The 21,644-nt window shown below is 39.2% G+C and overlaps 2 protein-coding genes across 2 annotated transcripts; both read right to left on the bottom strand.

Annotated features, from left to right (window-relative positions):
• Window positions 1-756: 756 nt before the first annotated feature.
• LOC308678630 (olfactory receptor 11G2-like) lies at window positions 757-20,331 on the bottom strand (the record flags this gene model as incomplete). Its single annotated transcript, XM_081345858.1, has 2 exons — window positions 757-1,435; window positions 20,064-20,331. 2 exons carry the CDS (start codon window positions 20,329-20,331, stop codon window positions 771-773), a joined length of 933 nt encoding a protein of 310 aa, XP_081201984.1. The 3' UTR covers window positions 757-770.
• On the bottom strand, window positions 9,780-10,733 carry LOC308677784 (olfactory receptor 11G2-like; the record flags this gene model as incomplete). Its single annotated transcript, XM_081344480.1, has 1 exon — window positions 9,780-10,733. One exon carries the CDS (start codon window positions 10,731-10,733, stop codon window positions 9,780-9,782), a length of 954 nt encoding a protein of 317 aa, XP_081200606.1.
• Window positions 20,332-21,644: the final 1,313 nt, after the last annotated feature.

Raw genomic sequence — 21,644 nt, 5'->3', positions numbered from 1 at the left:
TTCGTCACCACACCTCCAGCATTTGGGCTGATAGTTCGGATACATACTTGCAAGCTTTTTAGGATCTAAATGCCATCTATAAAACATTTTATAAAAGTTCTCTCTTAAATTTTGAGCTTGTGTAAATTTTACATTCCTCACCCAGATCTTTTCCCACGTGTCCATTGTAATAACTTCTTGGATATTTTGGGCCCATTTTACCATGCAGTCTTTAACAAGTTCTGTTTCTGAATCAATTTCTATCAATGCAAGATATATCCGTTTAATATGTGCAGGACCCTGATTTCTAATTTGCTTTATCAGATTTTCATCAGTCATTGTAAAACCAATTTTCAGATCTTCTTTCCACCTGGCCCGTAGCTGAATATATTGAAACCAATACAATATATATATTGTATTTTTATTTCACTACATCATTTCAAAGAATAGACCAGACAAAACAATTCCTGAAATTGGAAATGCAGTTAGAAAGAAAGAAACATACTCTATCTTTCAGGAAACAGAGGTGCTATTTTTCTTTCATTAAATATTTTCCAAAACCTTGTGCCTTTTTTCCTTAATTTTGGACCAACAATATAAAACAAGTGCAAAAGGAAATTTTGCTATGTGAATACATTCCTTGACATTTTTCACATAGTCCAACCCAATCAAATTGGATCCAATTCAGTCCAATCTAATGCAATTAAATCCAATCCTTTTATTTTTCTTACAACTGTTTGTTTTGTTTTCTTGTTCCTATCCCCCTTTTCATATTGTCATCTTTTTCTCAGCTATCGCTCCATCCTTCTCAGCAATCGGCCCAGAGCCTCCTTCACCTGATCGTTCCTCAGACAGTAGATCATGGGGTTGAGAAAGGGCGTAATGGCAGTGTAGAAGACAGTGACTATTTTAGTGACATGTGACTGATTTTTCCCACCTGGAGCGACATACATCCCTGCCACAGAACCATAGAAAAGGATCACCACCACCAGATGGAAGGATATTGTGGAGAACGCTTTCTTCCTGCTGTGTTGGTTAGAGGATTTGATCACTGTGACAATTATAATGCCATATGAAATAGTGACAAAGACAAGGTTACCCAATATAATCAAAATATTCATGGAAATCTGGCTGATAAAAGAAACATTTTTTAAAGGCGGGCAAGCCAGGGATAGGAGGCCTTGATCACACACAAAGTTGTCAATGATATTGGAGCCACAGAAGGACAGTCTGGAAATCAAAGTCACTGGGACAGCATAGCCCAAGAACCCAGCAATCCAGCAACCAGCTATAAGCTTGGAACAGTTTTTCGGAGACATGATTGTTGGGTAGCGGAATGGGTGGCAAATGGCTAAATAGCGATCCAAGGCCATGGCTGAGAGGAACAAGGATTCAGTGCTGCCAAATGAGAAGAAAATGTAGAATTGAAGGAAACAGGCTTGGAAGGAGATGATCCCTTGAGGAGAAGCCAGATCAAAGATCATCCGGGGCATGGTGGTGGTCACATAGCAGATTTCCAACCAGGAGAAATTTCCCAAGAGGATGTACATGGGCAGCTGAGATAAGTGGTCATCTACATGCACCAGAGTGATAATAATGGTGTTTTCAATCACAGTTATTATGTAAGTAAAACTAAAAAGGATAAGTAGGTAGAATCGCCATTGCTGCCCAGTCTCCAAACCCAGTAAAACGAATTCCTGGACTGTGGTTCCATTAGATAACTCCATCTGAAATCAGAAAAAAAGAATCAGAATTATACTGTCCCAAAGATGCTTTTTCACAAGGCAACTGGACTTTCTTGTTCTTCTTTGAAGACATTCCATTTCTCATCTTCAGAGCTGAAGAAGCTTCTTGGATGAGAAGAAAAAAGCATCTTTCGGACAACTATGACCTGGATGACTGAGAATTTCCATACATGTTTTCAAAATTAGTACCATTCACATTCATTTTTAATATTTGTCTCCCAAATCCAACCATGCTTGTTTATTTTTTTCTTTTTTATTAGATTTTTATCTTGGCTGTATTATTTTATAAGTAACACAAGGCAATGAACATAATACTCCTTCTACCTCCTATTTTCCCTGCAACAACAATCCTGTGATCTGGCTTGGGCTGAGAGAGAGTGACTGGCCCAGTCACCCAACTGGCATTCATGCCTAAGGAGAGACTAAAACTCACAGTCTCCTGATTTTTAAACCAAAACTTTGATCACTGCATCAAACTGGAACAGCCAAAATCTACAATTTAATTTAAGGTATTCAGTTTAGCTGCCAACCAATTCCAACAAACCTGGTACTGAGAAGAAACCCTATCAATAATAAATGTAGAATATAATTTAAAATTAAAGTCTTAAGTTTAAATTTTATTCTTATTTAAAGAATAAATAAATTGTGGAATAAAGTTTCTACAAGAATTTTGGAGCAAGTTAGGAAAAGAGGATAGGAACGTTAGGACATCATTTGTGGACCTTTCACTGAAGAAGCGAAAGGGAATCCTGTTGCTGAAAAATAAAAGAAACCCTCATTAATGGCAGTACAATGCCAGTATCTTCTTATCACTTGTTCATTTTCAATATGGTTACAAAAGTATTGTAGAAATTCAAGAATAAATACCATGAATATGTTAACTCACCCCTTAAAGGTAAATTGAAAGATTTCCCCTGTCCAGTCATGTCTGACTCTGAGGGGGTGGTGCTGTAAGGACCTGCCTCAATTAGGTCTCCCAAGAAAGCAGAACTCTTGAAACAGGCACTGTTTCAAAAGGAACTTTTATTGAGAGTTAATGACAGCAGGAGAGCAAAGCAAGGTCTGAGAAAATCACGTGAAAGGTTACATTATAATACCAATTCAGAACTCCTTCCTCCAGTGTCCAATTGTCCGGTTGAAATCCAGCCAATCCATAGGTAACAGGTTGTTTTGAGAACCTGGTGATTTAGGTCTCTCTCAGTTTCATTTCTCAACGGTCTCAGGCTCCAGCATCTGGAGATAAGGCAGATGTTTTCCAGCCACATTCCTTTCTCATGGAGGGAGGGCAATGAAAAGAACACACAGCAAAGAAAAGCAAATACTGTACATTCCCCCTCCCATCAAACAGGCCCCCTCCCACCAGAATGGAAGACCCTGAAAAAGAGTATACAGGCAAAGCAACATAGGATGGAGGGGTCTGACAAGTGCTTGTCTCGGGTTCTTAGCTGAGGGAGCCAGCATTGTCTGAAGACACTTCTATGGCCAGCATGACTATAGGCCAAGATGCATGGAACACTGTTACCTTTCCCAATGAAGTGGTACCTATTTATTTACTCTCATTTGCATGCTTTTGAACTGCTGGTTGGCAGGAGCTGGGGCAAGGAATAGGAGCTTACCTGTCAGCTGCCTATTTTTGTCTTCTTTGAAGCTCGCTAGCAACTGCCATAATTGGGAGGGGGGAGGGGGCACTTGGGAGGGGAAGAGTCCTGGTGGTGTGAAATAATCTTGTGGGAAATATGGGGAGTACGGACACTGACAGGAATCAGGGGTGCTAAATGGGCCATCTTCCTCCCTTCAAGGACACTGGCCCTGGGAAAGGAATTTGCTATGGAACCAGAGGCACCATGTTCCCAAAACATCAGAACAAGACTTGGTTGGACTGCTCCCAGAGTGGGGGGGGAAAAAGGATTTTGGACATTAGGGATTGATTTCAATATATGTTTTTCATGTGGTTTTTCTTCAGAGCTTGCCTTGCTCATTCTGCACTCAACGTCTCTAGTAAAAGTACCTTTTCTCTAATACCTACAGCATCAAAGATCATTCTTTTGAGGGAGCAAGTTTTATTTATTTATTTTATTTATTTTAATTCCATTTATATCCCGCCCTTCTCCGAAGACTCAGGGCGGCTTACAAGCTTAGCAATAGCCTTCATTCTATGTATATGCCTGCTTATTAGGGCTTTCGGGGGCCCCCAAGCGGCATTATTACAAAGTCAGCTTATTGCCCCCAACAATCTGGGTCCTCATTTTACCTACCTCGGAAGGATGGAAGGCTGAGTCAACCTTGAGCCTGGTGGGATGAGAACCTGCACTAATTGCAGGCAGCTGGTGTTACTTAAGGAGGCATTAGCCCACTGCTCCACCAAGGCTCTTTTTGGGGTCAGTTTTGACATTACCCCATCACATGGCACTTGGGTCTTGAATCCAGACTGTCAGTTTTCCAGCTGACAAGCTCAGTTTCTTTAAGTACTTTAACTACAGAAAACAATCTCTTTATAATGTCAATATATTACCGCCAAACAATCTGGGTTCTCATTTTACTGACCTTGGAAAGATGGAAGGCTGAGTAAACCTTAAGCTGGTTAGCCTGAAATACTGCATTCTAACTACTGAACCACCAGGGCTTCTATTCTTTTGATTACAACCGAGATTGAACTCAGATATGGAGATACATATGGAGTGGGGGGAGGGAAATACGAAGTTTTGCAGGATTTAGAAGAGTTATACCCCAGGAAATATTGTTGTGGTGCATTGAAGAACACCAGTGGCATTTGGATCCTTGAATCATTTTCACATCCTCTTCTATGCAACAGTTCTCTTGGATCTGATTTAATCAAAGATGGGAAATGAAATATCACAAAGCCTTTCCTGATATCATTTACCACTAAGGAAATGTCTCCATTATAAATGAAAATAATTCAATCAGAACAGAGCTGGAAGGGAACTTAGAGGTTTCTAGTCCAACCCCCTGCTCAGGCAACAGACCCTATACCCTATACCATTTCAGATAGGTGTCTCCAATCTTTTCTTAAAAACCTCCAGTGATGGAGCACCCACAATTTCTGGAAGGAAGTTGTTCCACTGATTAATTGTCCTCACTGTTAGGAATTTTCTCCTTAATTCCAGGTTGCTTCTCTCCTTGAGTAGTTTCCATCCATTGTTTCTTGTCTTGCCTTCTGCTGCTTTGGAAAATAAGTTGACCCCCTCTTCTTTGTGGCAGCCTCTCAAATAATGGAATACTGCTTTCATGTCCCCCCAGTTCTTCTTTTCTCTAGACTAGCCATACCCAATTCCTGCAACTGTTCTTCATATGTTTTTTTTTCTCCAGGACCTTAATCAGAGATTAAGAATTTGTGGAAATAGAGAAGACTTGAAAAAAATTATATTTGAGGCTGAAACTAAACTGAGGACTCTATTTGCAGTAGCTATCTCTTGAAGATTTTGAAAGCCTCTAGTAAATATTATGCTGTTTTCTCTTCAGGTAGGTAATGATCACTTACCATTAGCTCCACTCCTTCACCAAGAGGACAACTGTCAACTGTAAATGAGGAATCAGGCTGAGGCTGCCTTGCATAAGATGATGATCAGCCCAAATGAACTCACTCCTTAGCTAAAGCAATGTCCAATGTCATTACAAGTCAACCCAATGGAAAAAAAATATTTTCATGCTATGAGATTGGGCTGTACTGGCAAATAATGAGTAATTTTTGTAGCAGGTAGAATCACATTATGTGACCCGAAGCAAAATAGTAGCCTGGACAGGATTTCTTGTGTGGAAAAAAAATATCACATGTTTAAAGTATCCACTGGCAATCCTGGCTGAACACTCTATCCACTGGAACATTATAAATTCTTATTAACCATTTAAAAAAAGAATGCAGAGGAAGGTTCCTGGAGGCTGTCAATAGCATTGGTAGGAGTGAATACCTTGAATAAATAACAACAAGAATTCCCTGGACTGGAGTGAGGTGATTAGCCACCACCCCTGGGTTTAGAAGGAGACAAAGTAAATAGGGAAATCAAACCTAGGAATGCCACCAATTGACTTTAGTGTCATGTGAATTCATAGAAAATAATTTTGCCTGTTGGGAAACCAACCCTGGTTTCATTCTTCACTTACAATGAAATATAAGCTGTAAGGTATACAATATATTCACATCAATGGATGAAGAAAGAAGTAACTTGAAAGCTCTAATGCAGAATATTATGACAAGCAGAAAACAAGCAGTGGTTAGAATGCAGTACTGCAGGCTAATTCTGCTGATTGCCGGCTGCCAGCAGTTCAGGAGTTTGAGTCTCACCAAATCAAGGTTAACTCAGTCTTCTATCCTTCCGAGGTTGGTAAAATGAGGACCCAGATTGTTGGGGGCAATACGCTGACTCTATAAACTGCTTAGGGAGGGCTGTAAAGCACTATGCAGCAGTATATAAGTCTAAGTGCTATTGCTATCACCCTGTTATATTTGAAAATTATAGGACACACTTCACATATTAAGGGAAGGACAGCCATCGGTTTGGCCCTGACAAAGGAAACATCAACAAATAATAAAGATTTGTGAAAGGACAGCAGATATGCCAACAGTTTTGTCAAATAATGTAAAGCAAGTGTCAACATTCAGTTCGAGGATTCAAATAAAAGTCCAGGTTCATTCCATTTCCAAAAATCTTACTGTTTATTGAATACACAGCATGGTAATGTTGAAGCAAAACTAACTCTAAGGTTCCGAGGCACCAGTTCATAGAATTAAACAAGAATATCTCCAGCCTAACCCCCACTCTCTCATATAGTCCATGTAAACAATTTCACTTTGTTATGGAAGCTGTTTGCTTCTTCTCCACACCTGCTGGAGTGTCCTTGGAAAGGTTTCAGGCTCTCACAGTCCTCAGCGGAATCATAGAGGTTTCCTTTCTCCATCTTAACCAAATCTAAATAAACACCTCCCCCAAGTTGAAATGAAGAGGCATGTAGCTGCCAAAGTTTCATTCTTGATAGCAGATGTATTGTATAGATAATATCCAGGATATGGGTAGATGTGTTCCAAATGTGGAAAGGAAAACCATGTGGCTGAATCTTAGCATTTTCCCTGTAGGTACAGAGTCTGCTTTTTGGATCAACACAAACACCACCTTGTGCGATCAAATGCAGCATCTGGGTTTAACTGGGCATTTTTTGTGCTCACATTTATTGTATCTTACCGTCTTTGCTTTGACCTTCCACGTGGACACTTGCCATCTGTATTAAAGTGGAAGGCAATGTGGACAACAGTGTGGGGTGCTGCTCATAGAACATGGTCCTACAATTCAAGGCGTTTCTCCTGAATTTTTTTCTGATATTGGCACGGTGCCCACTTGCTTCCAAACTATGTCATGGCTGACCTGGTCAAGTAGAGAAATGCTTAAGGACCAATGAAGAAGAGAAGTTTGTGCATGTGAATAAATCCCTCGTTATTTTTTCATGCCTTCCACTCCAATTTATTGTTTAGAGGGACAAAGGAAATAAAAATGTAACCAGGTCTTATGTAGTATAGTGATTTGGTTTGTGTCTTCCTTCCTCATGTTTACACTGCATTCTCCTTCCTCGCACCTGGGATATTCCAAGGGGTGCAAAAACTTGGGTTTTCAAAATTATAGTGTATATGCATAATTTGTTGCCATTATTTCAAACTTTTGTAAGGGGTATGAGAATATATCAGAAGCGTTCTAGGGCTGCGGGGTATAAAAAAGTTTGGGAGCCACTGCTATAGCCATTGCTACTGAGCCTTGGTGGAGCAGTGGGCTAATGCCTCCTTAAGTAACACCAGCTGCCTGCAATTAGTGTAGGTTCGCATCCCACCAGGCTCAAGGTTGACTCAGCCTTCCATCCTTCCGAGGTAGGTAAAATGAGGACCCAGATTGTTGGGGGCAATTAAGCTGACTTTGTAATAATGCCGCTTGGGGGGGGTGTATGAAAGCCCTAATAAGCAGGCAAATACATAGAATGAAGGCTACTGCTAAGCTTGTAAGCCGCCCTGAGTCTTCGGAGAAGGGCGGGATATAAATGGAATTAAAATAAAAAAAATGCTAAATCAGATATTCTCTATCCTATATTTGTCCATTTCATATGTTCCCTAAGTGAGCTTTCGTCTATTAAATTTCATTTTGTTACTTTCAGCCTACTTCTCTAGCATTACCAAGATTTTGAATTTTACATCTGTCTTGTAGGATATGAATTGTTTCACCCAATTTGGGCTCATCTGGCAATTCAATAAGTTTTGTCTCCATTTCTTTGTTTAAGTCTCTTACCACAATTTAAGAATATGGAACCCAGAATTGACTTTTGTGGTATCCATGTGGGCATTATGAAATTCATGTAGTAACCAAAGACCTGCTTGAACATTAGAATTTGTGTGTTTGTGTGCATGTGCATGTGTGTTTGACACAGCCTAAAGTTTCACTTGCCCCATTTTTTTAAACCCACACAAAATGCACACTCATATTCAGTCTCCATTTAATATTCTAAGGTTACTAGAGTTGGAATTCATTGCTAGAATGTATTTTGTATTGCAACAACTACAGAATTAATCAGCCAGTAAATTGCAGTGTTTAGTTAGCACCTACTCTATGGTTATAAATCCATAGTTCCTTTATGTTCTCAAGAGAGTTTCCTGTGACAGTTGTGACAGTTTTGAAACCATTAAATAGCAAAGCTTATGGTGACTGTACATTGCACATTTTGTTTGATCTGTATGGCTATGTAACTATCTTCTGCTACAATTTCTATATAATTTATTTTATTTATTTATTTAGAAAATTTATATTGCCGCCTAATGGGACATGGCGACTCAAGACAGCTTACATGGATATAAAACATTGTATAAAAAGAATAAAAAAATAACAAGAGAAATCATAAAATAATAACCCCCACCACCCCAACAACAACACACATTCAAATTAGCCGTTTAATGGGCTCCATCCCCCTCTGTGTTCCCCAGGCCCAGTGGCAGAACCAGGTCTTCTGTTTCTGAAAGAGTGTTAGAGTGGGGCCCAGTCTAATCTATGGAGGAATGACGTTCCAGAGAGAGGGAGCCACCATGGAGAAGGCCCTGCAACAGTCCTTACCACCCACCACTCTAGTGGGTCAGTAGATGTGACCAGCAAGAGATGGTCCCTCAGATAATAAAAACAGATTTTCTAACAGCTAGCCATAACTAAACCAGATATTCCCTATTTTATTACTGTTCATTTATATGTTCCCTAAGTGAGCTTTCCTCTGTTAAATTTCATTCTGTTACTTTCAGCCTACTTCTCTAGCCTTATCAAGATTTTGAATTTTATATCTGTCTTCTAGGATATGAATTGTTTCACCCAGTTTGGGCACATCTGACAGTGTGATAGATTTTTTTTTCTTCATTTCTTTGTTTAAGTCTTACAACCTTTGAAAAATGGGGGACCCAGAATTTACCTTAATGGTTGTCCATGTGGGCATTATGAAGCTCATGTAGACCTGCTTGGACATTGGATTTTGTCTTTTCAAGGTGACATAAATGCTGTTACTATTCTCCAAAGCACCTGAGGGCAGGACAAGAAGCAATGGATGGAAACTGATCAAGGAGAGAAGCAACCTAGAACTAAGGATAAATTTCCTGACAGTTAGAACAATTAATCAGTGGAACAACCTGAAGTTGTGAATGCTCCAACACTGGAAATTTTGAAGAAGAGATTGGACAACCATTTGTCTGCAATGGTATAAGATTTCCTGCCTGAGAAATGGGGTGGACTAGAAGACCTCCAAGGTCCCTTCTAACTCTGTTATTCTATTCTGTTCTGTTCTGTTCTACTCTATTCTATTCTATTCTATTCTATTCTATTCTATTCTATTCTATTCTATTCTATTCTATTCTATTCTATTCTATTCTATTCTATTCTATTCTATTCTATTCTATTCTATTCTATTCTATTCTATTCTATTCTATTCTATTCTATTCCATTCCATTCTAGAAGCACACCTTTGACTTAAAGTTGTACATGTTGGTGCTTGTGTTTGATTTTGGTTACATCTTTCATCTACAATTTTAGACTATTCCTTGCTCCATATGAGTCTCACCTTTCTCCTTAGTAATGTATTCAGTGCTTCTTTAACTTGATTGTTCCTCAGACAGTAGATCAAGGGGTTGAGAAAAGGTGTAAAAGTGGTATAGAAGAGAGCCACTGCCTTAGTGATACCTGACTGGCTTTCTCCACCTGGTAACAAATACATTGCTGTCACTGAACCGTAGAAAAGTGAGACCACAATTAGATGGAAAGAGATGGTAGAAAAGCCCTTCCTACGACTGCCTTTGTTGGACATCTTCATTAGAGTGACAATCACAGTGCCGTAGGACAAAATAACGAACGTCATATTACCTAGGAGCAGACCACTGAGACAAATCTGACTCAAAGTGGGAACCATTCCAAGTGGAGGGCAAGCCAAGGATAGGATTGGACCAGCATCACACAAAAAGTGGTCAATGACATTGGCGCCACAAAAGGACAACTTAGCGATCAACGTTGCTGGAACAAGATACCACAAGAAGCCAAGGATCCAACAAAGAGCCACCAGAATGTAGCAGACATTTTGAGACATAATTTGTGGGTAGTGCAATGGGTGGCAGATGGCCACGTGCCGATCTAAGGCCATAATTGAAAGGAAAAAACACTCAGTGCCCCCAAGGATGAAAAAGATGTAGAACTGGATTAAACACTCTTTGAGAGAAATGATCCCGCCAGGAACTGCTAAGTCAAAGATCATGCGAGGAACTGTGGAGGACACGTAGCACATTTCCAACCAGGAGAAGTTGCTCAGCAGGATGTACATAGGAAGCCGACCAAGGTGAGTGTCCAAAAACACCAAGATAATAATAGTGACATTCTCAACCAAAGTGAGCACGTAGAGAAAAGTGAAAAGGACGAGGAGCAGCAAACGCTTGTGCTGTCCAATTCCAAAACCTAATAAAACAAATTCCTCAACTGAAGTCTTGTTGGTTGAATCCATCTGCAATGAGATAAGAATTTACAGCCTGACCCACATTCTCTTTCCACATTTCTCAGTCACTTCGAAAAGTACACATGTAGTAAATATTTCAGTTTATGTGTGAAATCAGGCAGGTAAAGTGGTGCACCAAAGGTTTCAAATTTTAAATTGTGCTTTAACATTGCAATCATCAGTTGGGGTAAATAATATGGACTGGATTACCTAGTCCATTACAGGAATATTGACCAACCATACTATTTTAACTAATCAATTTGAATAATACACCTACAATAATAATGAAATAATTTTGTTTTAAAAAAGGAAGAAAAAGACATTGGAATTACCAGATAATTATTTTACATCAGCTGCTTCTAGTAGAGCTTCATCAGGATGAATTTGACTATCATTTTTCTGGAGATGATGAGGTTTGTGATTTTAGTGGTCTGTCGAAAGAAGCACAGGAGACATCAGCATAACTCTACTGTTTCTCATAGGACAAGCCTACATTGGAAGTTTATTACATCTCCCTCATTTTATTTGTTTGTTTATGTTGTCCGATGTGTAGGATACAGTTATCCAAAAACTCACCATTCAAACATAGCAAAGGATTCTATTAAACATGAAAAACAATTAAAATGGCATTGATGCTTAGGAAAAATGCTAACCTTTAGACTCCCATTAACAGCCCACCCTCTTCCTCCCATCTCCTTCCCTAAATATATAATTGATATTTAGTAGCTTTGAAATCTGTATGAAAGAAAAACTGGAGTCAATACATGAATTACCTTTTGCATAAAATATGCACATATTTTGATGTCACCGGATACAGTTCATGCTGATATTTGATGGAGGGAGTGGGGAAGGGTAGGCTACCTATTGATTTAGGGTTTGGGTTGATGGAGTTCTGCAAAAGACTTTACCAAAGTCTTATAATCAGCCAGAGAGAAACTGGGAGACATGTATGAATTGGCAGCCAGACTGCTAAATGAAATTATAGGAATAAAGCTGCCCATAACCAATGTGGTGAGAACACAAGAAGCATCCTGGAGCACAGAACTTTGCTGAAAGATGGAGGATTGCGAGTGATGTGTAAAATCCCCAATAGGTTAAAATATACCATCCAGGTAATAAATGGGAAGTTGACCAATTTCATTGTTTCCCAGCCCTAGGAAAAAGGGAATGACAAATGACTTTCAAAAATGTTGGCAAGGAAACCACAGGGCCTAGCCCTAGTTTCTCCAAAGCACCTGAGGGCAAGACAAGAAGCAATGGATGGAAACTAATCAAAGAGAGAAGCAACCTAGAACCAAGAAGATATTTCCTGACAGTTAGAACAATTGATCAGTGGAACAACCTGCCTCCAGAAGCTGTGAATGCTCCAACACTGGAAGTTTTTAAGAAGAGATTGGACAACTATTTGTTTGAAATGGGTTTCCTGCCTGAGCAAGGGGTGTGTGGATTAAAAGACCTCCAAGGTCCCTTACAACTTTGTTATTCTATTCTATTCTATTCTATTCTATTCTATTCTATTCTATTCTATTCTATTCTATTCTATTCTATTCTATTCTATTCTATTCTATTCTATTCTATTCTATTCTATTCTATTCTAGTCTAGTCTAGTCTAGTCTAGTCTAGTCTAGTCTAGTCTAGTCTAGTCTAGTTTATTCTAGTCTAGTCTAGTCTAGTCTAGTCTAGTTTATTCTAGTCTAGTCTAGTCTAGTCTAGTCTAGTCTAGTCTAGTCTAGTCTAGTCTTTAGTGTAGTTTATTCTAGTCTAGTCTAGTCTATAGTTTAGTGTAGTTTATTCTAGTCTATTCTACTCTATTCTAGGGTAGGGTAGGGTAGGCAATTGCCAGGAGTCAAGAGTGACTTAACTTCACATTTGACAATTTATTATTTGTTAGATTAAAACTGAGAGAAGGCTATTTTATGAATATAAATATTTTAAAGTTGAGTCCTAGCATTTTAAGATATTGGTATTATTTGCTTAAATTTAGAGACACCTTGTTGAATGGACTAAAAGAATGGACTCTGGACTAAAAGAAAACCAGAGATCATCTTTGTGATAAAGTGGTTTGTTGTATTTTTTTTTGTCCCTTCTAATTTGTTTTGCTATTCTCTTTCCCTTTTATATTAATTTGCATTTTAATATTTGACTTTGAAATTTAATAAAGGTATTATTATTATTATTTTAAAAAGAAACTCAGTGTTTTGCATCCCTGCAGAGAAACTGCTCCATAGCTTAACAGTAGGAAACCCATCAGAAGTAGCCAGCAGCCCTGCAAGAAAAACCTGGGCAATTTTTGTATGGGTTGCAAGCTGCAAAGCTGCTCGTGCCCCGCTTCCTATAGGGGAAAGGCGCTCTTGCCATTTATTCTTTCTTCTTTCCCCAGTTTCGCCTGAGTGGCGGGAAAAAAGTTTCCGATAGGAAAAAGCAACTTCTTCGTTGCTTGTTCCCTGACCCTTGAAATGATGATTGCATGGGATAATAATAATAATAATAATAATAATAATAATAATAATAATAATAATAATAATAATAATAAGTTGGAAGGGACCTTGGAGGTCATCTAGTCCAACCACCTGCTCAGGCAGGAAACCTTATACCATTTCAGGCAAATGGCTGCCCAGTCTCTTCTTAAAAACCTCCAGTGTTGGAGCATTCACAGCTTCTGGAGGCAGGTTGTTCCAGTGGTTAATTGTTCTGTCAGGAAATTCCTCCTTAGTTCTAGGTTGCTTCTCTCCTTGACTAGTTTCCATCCATTGCTTTTTGTCCTGCCTTCAGGTGCTTTGGAAAATAGCTTGACTCCCTCTTCTTTGTGGCAGCCCCTGAGATATTGGAACACTGCTATCAGTGTTTTAATTTTATTGGGTTTTAGTTTAAATTGGGGACTTGATTTAATTAATTTTAATCTGATTTTAATTTTTGTATGTTTGTTTTTAACTCTCCCTGTAAACCACCCTGAGTCCTACGGGAATAGGGCGGTATATAAATTTAATAAAATAAATAAATAAATGTCACCCCTAGTCCTTTTAAACTAAGGTAAAAGGTAAAGGTAAAGGTTCCCCCGCACATGCGTGCTAGTCGTTTCCGACTCTAGGGGCCGGTGCTCATCTCCGTTTCAAAGCCAAAGAGCCAGCGTTTGTCCGAGGATGTCTCCGTGGTCATGTGGCCGGCATGACTAGACGCCAAAGGCGCACGGAACGCTGTTACCTTCCCACCGTAGTGGTCCCTATTTTTCTACTTGCATTTTTTATGTGCTTTCGAACTGCTAGGTTGGCAGAAGCTGGGACGAGTAACAGGCGCTCACTCTGTTATGCGGCACTCGGGATTCGACCCGCCAAACTGCCGACCATCTGATCGACAAGCTCAGCGTCCTAACCCACTGAGCCACCGCGTCCCTTTTAAACTAGACATACCCAATTCCAGCAGCCGTTCCTTATATGTTTTAGCCTCCAGACCTCTAATCATCTTTGTTGCTCTTCTCTGTACTCTTTCCAGAGTCTCAACATCTTTTTTACATTGTGGTGACCAAAACTGGATGCAGTATTCCAAGTGTGGCCTTACCAAGGCATTGTAAAGTGGTATTAATACTTCATGTGATCTTGATTCTATCCCTCTGTTAATGCAGCCTAGCACTGTGTTGGCTTTTTTGGCAGCTGCAGCACACTACTGGCTCATATTTAAGGGATTGTCCACTAGGACTCTGAGATCCCTCTCACAGTTACTATTATTGAGCAAGGTACCCCCTATACTATACCTGTACATTTGTTTTTTCTTGCCTAAATGCAGAACCTTACTTTTTTCACCATTGAATTTCATTTTGTTAGATAGCGCCCAGTATTCAAGTCTGTCCAGATCCTCCTATATCTTAAGCCTATCTTCCTGAGTGTTGGCTATTCCTGCCAGCTTGGCGTTAATCTATCAATGTTTATTACAAGTCACAGTGGTATTATGTGACTTGTCTCTGTGAAAATATCCTTCCAGTGGATTCAGGAATTGTCTGATCTTTTATGATGAGTTTATGAATAATATTCCATAGGAATGACTAAAGTTTGATATTCATGTTCTCTACCTGCTTGTTCCTTTCAAATCACTAGAGATATAGAAATAATTTGCCCTAATTCCAACTCTGCTTTTTACTTGCAGTGTCCCAAGAATGAAATACACATGCGGAGAGGCAAGAATTAGCTTGGATTATTGATCGAACATTTACTGTATTTCAACCTGCATAATAAACTTAGTACAGTTCCTCAGATTCAACTCGTTAGTTTAGAATGGACTCCAAAATTAATAATAATAATAATAATAATAATAATAATAATAATAATAATAATAATAATAATAATAACACAATGGAAATTCTCCAAGCTAAAAAAAAGAAAGGGGAAAAAATAAATGAAATGTTCTACCTAAGTACAGCCTCATGTTTGTATTTACAAAAATCAGAAAAGCAGTTAAGATAGAATATGCCTACATAAAGGTTTCTATTTAACAAACCTATTGTGTCTAAGCCCCTGTTTCAATCATAAATTGCCCATGAATTAATTAACTTCCAAATGGCACAATGGTATCTTACCTTGGTCCTTCTCAAAGGTGTTGCTCAGCTATCAAGAAGGATCTGCTGATGATATAAGTTATGTGCTTAATGCTGAGAAATGGTCTGGAAGGATTCTAATCACAGGACCATGATAGGAGAATATCACCACAGGACTTTCCCAAGCATAAAGACAAGCTATGTTGTGAAATCAAAAAGCAGCTAAATTTGAAAATATCCTGGCTTGAGTTCCCCAACAGTTCTAAGCTTCATGTCTTCAACCACATTGATTTTTGTTCTATTAACCACAACTGCAAACTTTCCAAGGTGAGTCTCTCTTGGAGAGTTTGTTTATGAAAACTTTCCAACCATTCTCTCATAATGCAGTAATTCCATTGAGAGTGTTCAGTCCCTTTAGTTATTTCCTGCAGTTTGTTAAAAGTTTGTTGCTCCTGATCTTAACCTCAAGAACTAAATAGTGGGCAAGAAAGTTCTTTGAATATCTCAAACTTAAAATAACAGAATACCAAGCAGGGTGTTGATGATACTTTTTTAAAAAATACCACTAGCAACAATTCATATTTTTTAAAATGCCAATAGCAACAAATAATATTTTTTAAAAATACCAAGAGCAACAAATCATAAAAAGGTAAAGGTAAAGGTTCCCCCGCACATGCGTGCTAGTCGTTTCCGACTCTAGGGGCCGGTGCTCATCTCCGTTTCAAAGCCGAAGAGCCAGCGCTTGTCTGAGGACGTCTCCGTGGTCATGTGGCCAGCATGACTAGACGCCAAAGGCGCACGGAACGCTGTTACCTTCCCACCGCAGTGGTCCCTATTTTTCTACTTGCATTTTTACGTGCTTTCGAACTGCTAGTTTGGCAGAAGCTGGGACGAGTAACGGGTGCTCACTCTGTTACGCAGCACTCGGGATTCGACCCACCAAACTGCCGACCTTCTGATCGACAAGCTCAGCGTCCTAACCCACTGAGCCACCATATCCCAACAAATCATACATTCCCTCAAATGTTCATGGATAATAATAAAGCAATAGAAATTCATTAACTACAAAAATAAGCTGCAAAGAAGTCCAACTTGTCAGTTACTCTGAAATAACTGGGGTCTCCCCAGTAAAAAAAAACTGCTTTTAAGCCCCTGCCTCTATAACCTCCCACAGAGAGGGGACAAGTAGCATTATAACACCTCCAAATTAATCAGACTAGAAATGGGGATCCTACTTTAATGAGGCTTTTTAGGTGAAAATCAATACAATATTGTAACTTCACAGGAAAAAAACCCTAATGTTATTCATACAAAGGAATGAGAAATCATTTCTTTTGACAATTTGAGTCACTGTGTAAGGATCTCCTTATTCTTTTTGTTTCCACCTATCCAAAATCAGAAGTAAATCAATATTCTTCAGATGCCAGCCCCAAAGAATGATGATCCTCTTTTAATTGAAATTTAGCATGTGAAGATCTCTAGAACATGCTATCTGAAAATGTGAAAGCATTTAAATGCTTTCCCAGGTGTACAATTCACAGGAAGGTTCCTATTGTCATCCTATTTTTCCAGAGTAAAAAATGACTTTTGATAGGAATATTGGCGTTATGTCATAAAATCATTTTAAAGATTTGCATTGATGTTCTTTACTCCTGTTAGTAAATTTTTCTAAGCATCTCCCGCTATTTTGGGCATATATTAGCCATTATATTTTGTGTAATTAGATTCTTAGACTACCACCATTAATTCATCTGAGAAATGCTTTTATACACACCACGCACACACGTATGTGAAAAGTCAAGAAGAAAGTATTTTATATTCTTTTTTATTCAAAATCCCCGTATGTTCCTAAATTGAAAATTCATAAATCCCAAATTCAAATTAATTTTTTTCCATCAAATACATGATAAAAAAAGAGAAGAGATTGCCAAAGACTTTATTTTGTCCACAATTCCAGTACGTTCAGATAGAATCCTTGAATATGGGTTGTGTTTGTTCTTAAAAGACCTTACTATGCAATCCTATTAAAATTATTTCAAAATAAAATCTCCTACATTTCATTGGAGGATATTTTATTGTTGCTGTTTTCTGAAGTGTATGAGAAAGTTATTGGTTCATCTGACAAACGTTTGAGATTTTTTAAAAAATTTTTTAAAATAATTTTATTCAAATACAAATAATACAAACATAATACATATGTCTAAATAAAAAACAATATAAAAATACAAATATTACTGTCCACCCACCTCCCTGGAGACCATTTTTATTACCTATATTTCTTCTTGTACAACAACTAACAATATACAATATCCTCTTATCTCAAATGTTTGAGATTTCGTAAGCCTTTAGTTCCCAGATTCAGATACCTGACAAGCATTAAACTTTGTTTCAGGATATTTAAAAACATGTTTTGTTGATAGGAAAAAGGTCACTGCCTTGGCCTTTCCTTTGTGCGGTGTCAGAAGCTCATTCCTCTCCCCCCCACAAGTTTAATATTTACATGAAACCATAGCATTAGGTCATCTGCTAGCTTAGGGGACAATATTATTGATATACTGACGATACCCATTTAAAACTCTTGACCCCAAGCTGTCCAAGTTGAGGTCTTATCCCAGTGTCTAAAAGCTGTGCTGATCCAGATGGGGAGAAGCAGACTTTGAGTTAATCCTACTGACTTGCTGTGGATTTTATGTCTCTCCCCCCCCAGATAATGGGTTTTCCACCTTTAATTTTGGATTGCACATCCACATTCAAAAGTAGTTCCCAATCTGGTGGTTTTCTTGGTATTTGCACAGCTTCTTGTGCACCATTTGTACCCTGTCCTGTATTAGAAATCCATTCAGATGGTCACTCTTGTCTGGGTCACCTTGTAGCTTGACTATTGCAATGCACTCTAGATAGATCTGCCCTTGAAGACTACTTGGAAGCCTCAGCTGATTCAGAATGCAATGGGAAAGGGTGAGTGCAATTTAGTGGGTCCGACGCAAGGAAGAGACGCCAGCCGGAGTACGTGTTCAGCTCTTTATTGGGGGGGGTAGCGTACTGGGGAATGAGGGTTACCTGGCCTCCTTAAATACCTGGCCAGGTGAGCAGACAGCCAATGGGGTTGGCCCTAGGTTTCCCGCCGAAAACTAGGTTTCCCGCCAAAACTGTTCAGGCCAACGCCCCCTGGTGGCTGTTGCTATGCAGGTGCCTGCATACATAACAGTGAGCATGTGCTTTCCTTCTTTGTGAGCTGCATCGGTTGATGGTATGCTTCCAGGTGAAATTCAAGGTGCCGCTTATCACCTGTAAAGCCACCCATGACATACAGCCAGTTTATTTGATGGACCACCCATTTCACGTGGTATCTACCCAGAGAGTAATCTCCAGCCTTGTCAAGATTCTTCTGAAATTTATTTCTGTCTTCTAGGAAGTTAGTTATTCCATTCCAGTTTGTCTCATTTATAAATCTGAACAGCCTTTCCCAACCTCTTTAATTCATTAAAAATATGGAAGAATAGACAACCCATAAGAGATTTTGAGGAAGCTAGAGAAGGAATTGTAGACTTAAACAATCACTGCTGACAAATCAGGAGACTGCTTCTTATCACATAAAAATGGTCCTCTTTTTTGTCTTCTTTATGGTGATCATTGTAGCATGGTCAGTTGACCATTGCAAGAAAAGAAGAGAAGAGGAAGGAACTGTGGTCTTACCTTACATAAAAATGGAAAGAAATCTGGGAAGAATTCAAATCACTATAAGGGACTCTTCCTTAATTAACTCACTATAAACGAGGCTGGGAAATTTCTCTTGCAGTTATCAACACTCTGAATTTACCCCACTCCACTAAAATCTATGTTCTTTTTTTCCTCTTAATTTTGCCCAAGTGTGTGTGGCTTCACAGGATCTAGGATGAAGCGTTGTCATATTTTATACAGCTATGATGAGGACAAGGTGGGGCTCAGGGACATTTTTGGAAATAAAGAGGAGACTGGACATGGAAAATTTCAAGATGACATGAACATTATTTAAAGAAGCGTGCTTTTTGGTTTACAATCTGCCTAGGGCTTCCTTCAATTTATTTGTTTGCATTTTCTGTAGCTTTTCCTTCGATTTTCCTTGTACTGTATCTTTTTGTGTGTGTAAACAAACAATTACTTCTTCCATATCAGTCTCACCTTTCTTGTTAGCAATCTGCCCAGGGCTTCCTTCACTTGATTGTTCCTCAGACAATAGATCAAAGGATTGAGAAAGGGTGTAATGGCAGTATAGAAGAGGGTCACAGCCTTTGTGACTCCTAATTGACTTTCCCCACCTGGTAATAAATACATCGCTGCCACTGAGCCATAGAAAAGTGAGACCACAATTAAATGGAAAGAGATGGTAGAAAAGCCCTTCCTAAGACTGTCGGAAGTCTTCACTAGAGTGAAAATCACAGTGCTGTAGGAGACCACAACAAAGGAGATATTGCCTATGAGGAGACCATTGAGACAAATCTGGCTGAAAATGGGAGCTTTTCCAAGTGGAGGGCAGGCCAAGGATAGGATTGGACCAGGATCACACAAGAAGTGGTCAATGACATTGGCAGCACAAAAGGACAACTTAGAGATCAACTTTGCTGGAACAAGATACCACAGAAAGCCAACGATCCAACAAAGAGCCACCATAAGGTAGCAGAAGCTGGGAGACATAATGTGTGGGTAGTGCAGAGGGCGGCAGATGGCCACATACCGATCCAAAGCCATTGTTGAAAGGAAAAAACATTCAGTGCAGCCAAGGGAGAAGAAGATGTAGAACTGGATGAAACACTCATTGAAGGAGATGATGCCACCAGGGACTGCTAAATCAAAGAGCATGCGAGGCACCGTTGTGGAGACATAGCACATTTCTAACCAGGAGAAGTTGCTCAGCAGGATGTACATAGGTAGCTGGCCCAGGTGGGTGTCCAGAAGCACCAAGATAATAATGGTGATATTCTCAACCAAGGTGAGCACATAGAGAATAGTGAAAAAGATGAGGAGCAGCAATTTCTTGTGTGGTCCAATTCCGAATCCCAGCAACACGAATTCCTCAACTGAAGTCCAGTTGGATGATACCATCTGGAATAAGTTAAGATAATTTCCAGCCTTAACCATATTCTCTAAATTCATTTTATATCTTCTTGCACTATTTTGGACTTCCCTTCCAAAACAAGAAGCTAAACAACACTCCCCATGTTCATCACTGGGTTACATCTTTCCATACTAAAAGTCAGAGAGGGGCGAAGAAGAAGGAAGGAAGGAAGGAAGGAAGGAAGGAAGGAAGGAAGGAAGGAAGGAAGTTAATAACAGGGAGGGAGGGAGGAAGGGAAGGAAGTTAATGACAGAGGGGAAGGAGGGAGGGAGGAAAGAAGGAAGGAAGGAAGGAAGGAAGGAAGGAAGGAAGGAAGGAAGGAAGGAAGGAAGGATTTTTATTTATATCATTCTCATTCAATGTGTTCCTTTCAGATGTATATGAACACAACGTCTGGAGACCATGAAGTATGTAACATAATGGCTCATTGCCTTCTAGAGGAACAGTGAAATGAGTAAAGGAGACATTGGCCTGACTCTACTTTTTGACATAGATCTGGCTAGCATTAAGGACTTATTGCTCACTGCTTACCATGCATTGGCACTCTCTGTAAGCTATAGAAGGCAGGATAAAACATTGATGGGAATTTCCTCTAATTCCTTCTTTCCAAAAGCTGCACTGCAATTACAGCTCCCTCAGGCATTTATACATATTACAAGAAAATATCTACGAAATTCTCAAATATGATAGAATTTCATGAGACAAGACAAGTTTTGGAAATATTTCTGAACTTCTCCACTGTGTTTCACCGGAATGTAGGAACCTCCCTTGTATCAGAATCAAATTTTTAATCCATTAAATATAGTATTGTTTCCTCTGGTACTCAGGCAATACTGCTTCCTCATTTTTCCCCTTCCATTTGAATGTCCAAATCTTGTCACCTGCCTGGATATGTCTTTGCAATTAATTTGGCAAGGTTTTCTTTTTCCAGAAGTGCTTTGCTATTGCCTCCTTCCTAGGGCTGAGAGAGAGTGACTGGCACAAGGTCACCAAGCTGGCTTTGTGCCTAAGGCAGGACTAGAACTCACAGTCACCTGGTTTCTGGTCTGATTTTTTAATCACTACACCAAACTCTCTCTCTCTCTTCCTCATTAGGTACACCTTTACCCTTGAAAGGATGCTTAATTGCATTGAAATAGGTGTTCATTATTCAATTATATTTTTCCCAATTTTTTTCTTAAGGGGGATATTCGGGGAGGAGAAAGCAGAAGATACATCAGATATTCTGTTACTAAATAGCTTGGACGAATCCTTCGTTTAAAATCTGACAGCAAGAAGGACTCATTAGTCTAGAAAATAA

Source organism: Vipera berus, assembly GCF_964194415.1.
Source record: "Vipera berus genome assembly, chromosome: Z".
In the NCBI taxonomy this organism is placed as follows: Eukaryota; Metazoa; Chordata; class Lepidosauria; order Squamata; family Viperidae; genus Vipera; species Vipera berus.
The sequence above is the reverse complement of the archived record's forward strand: the minus strand, read 5'-3'. Positions and strand labels throughout refer to the sequence as shown.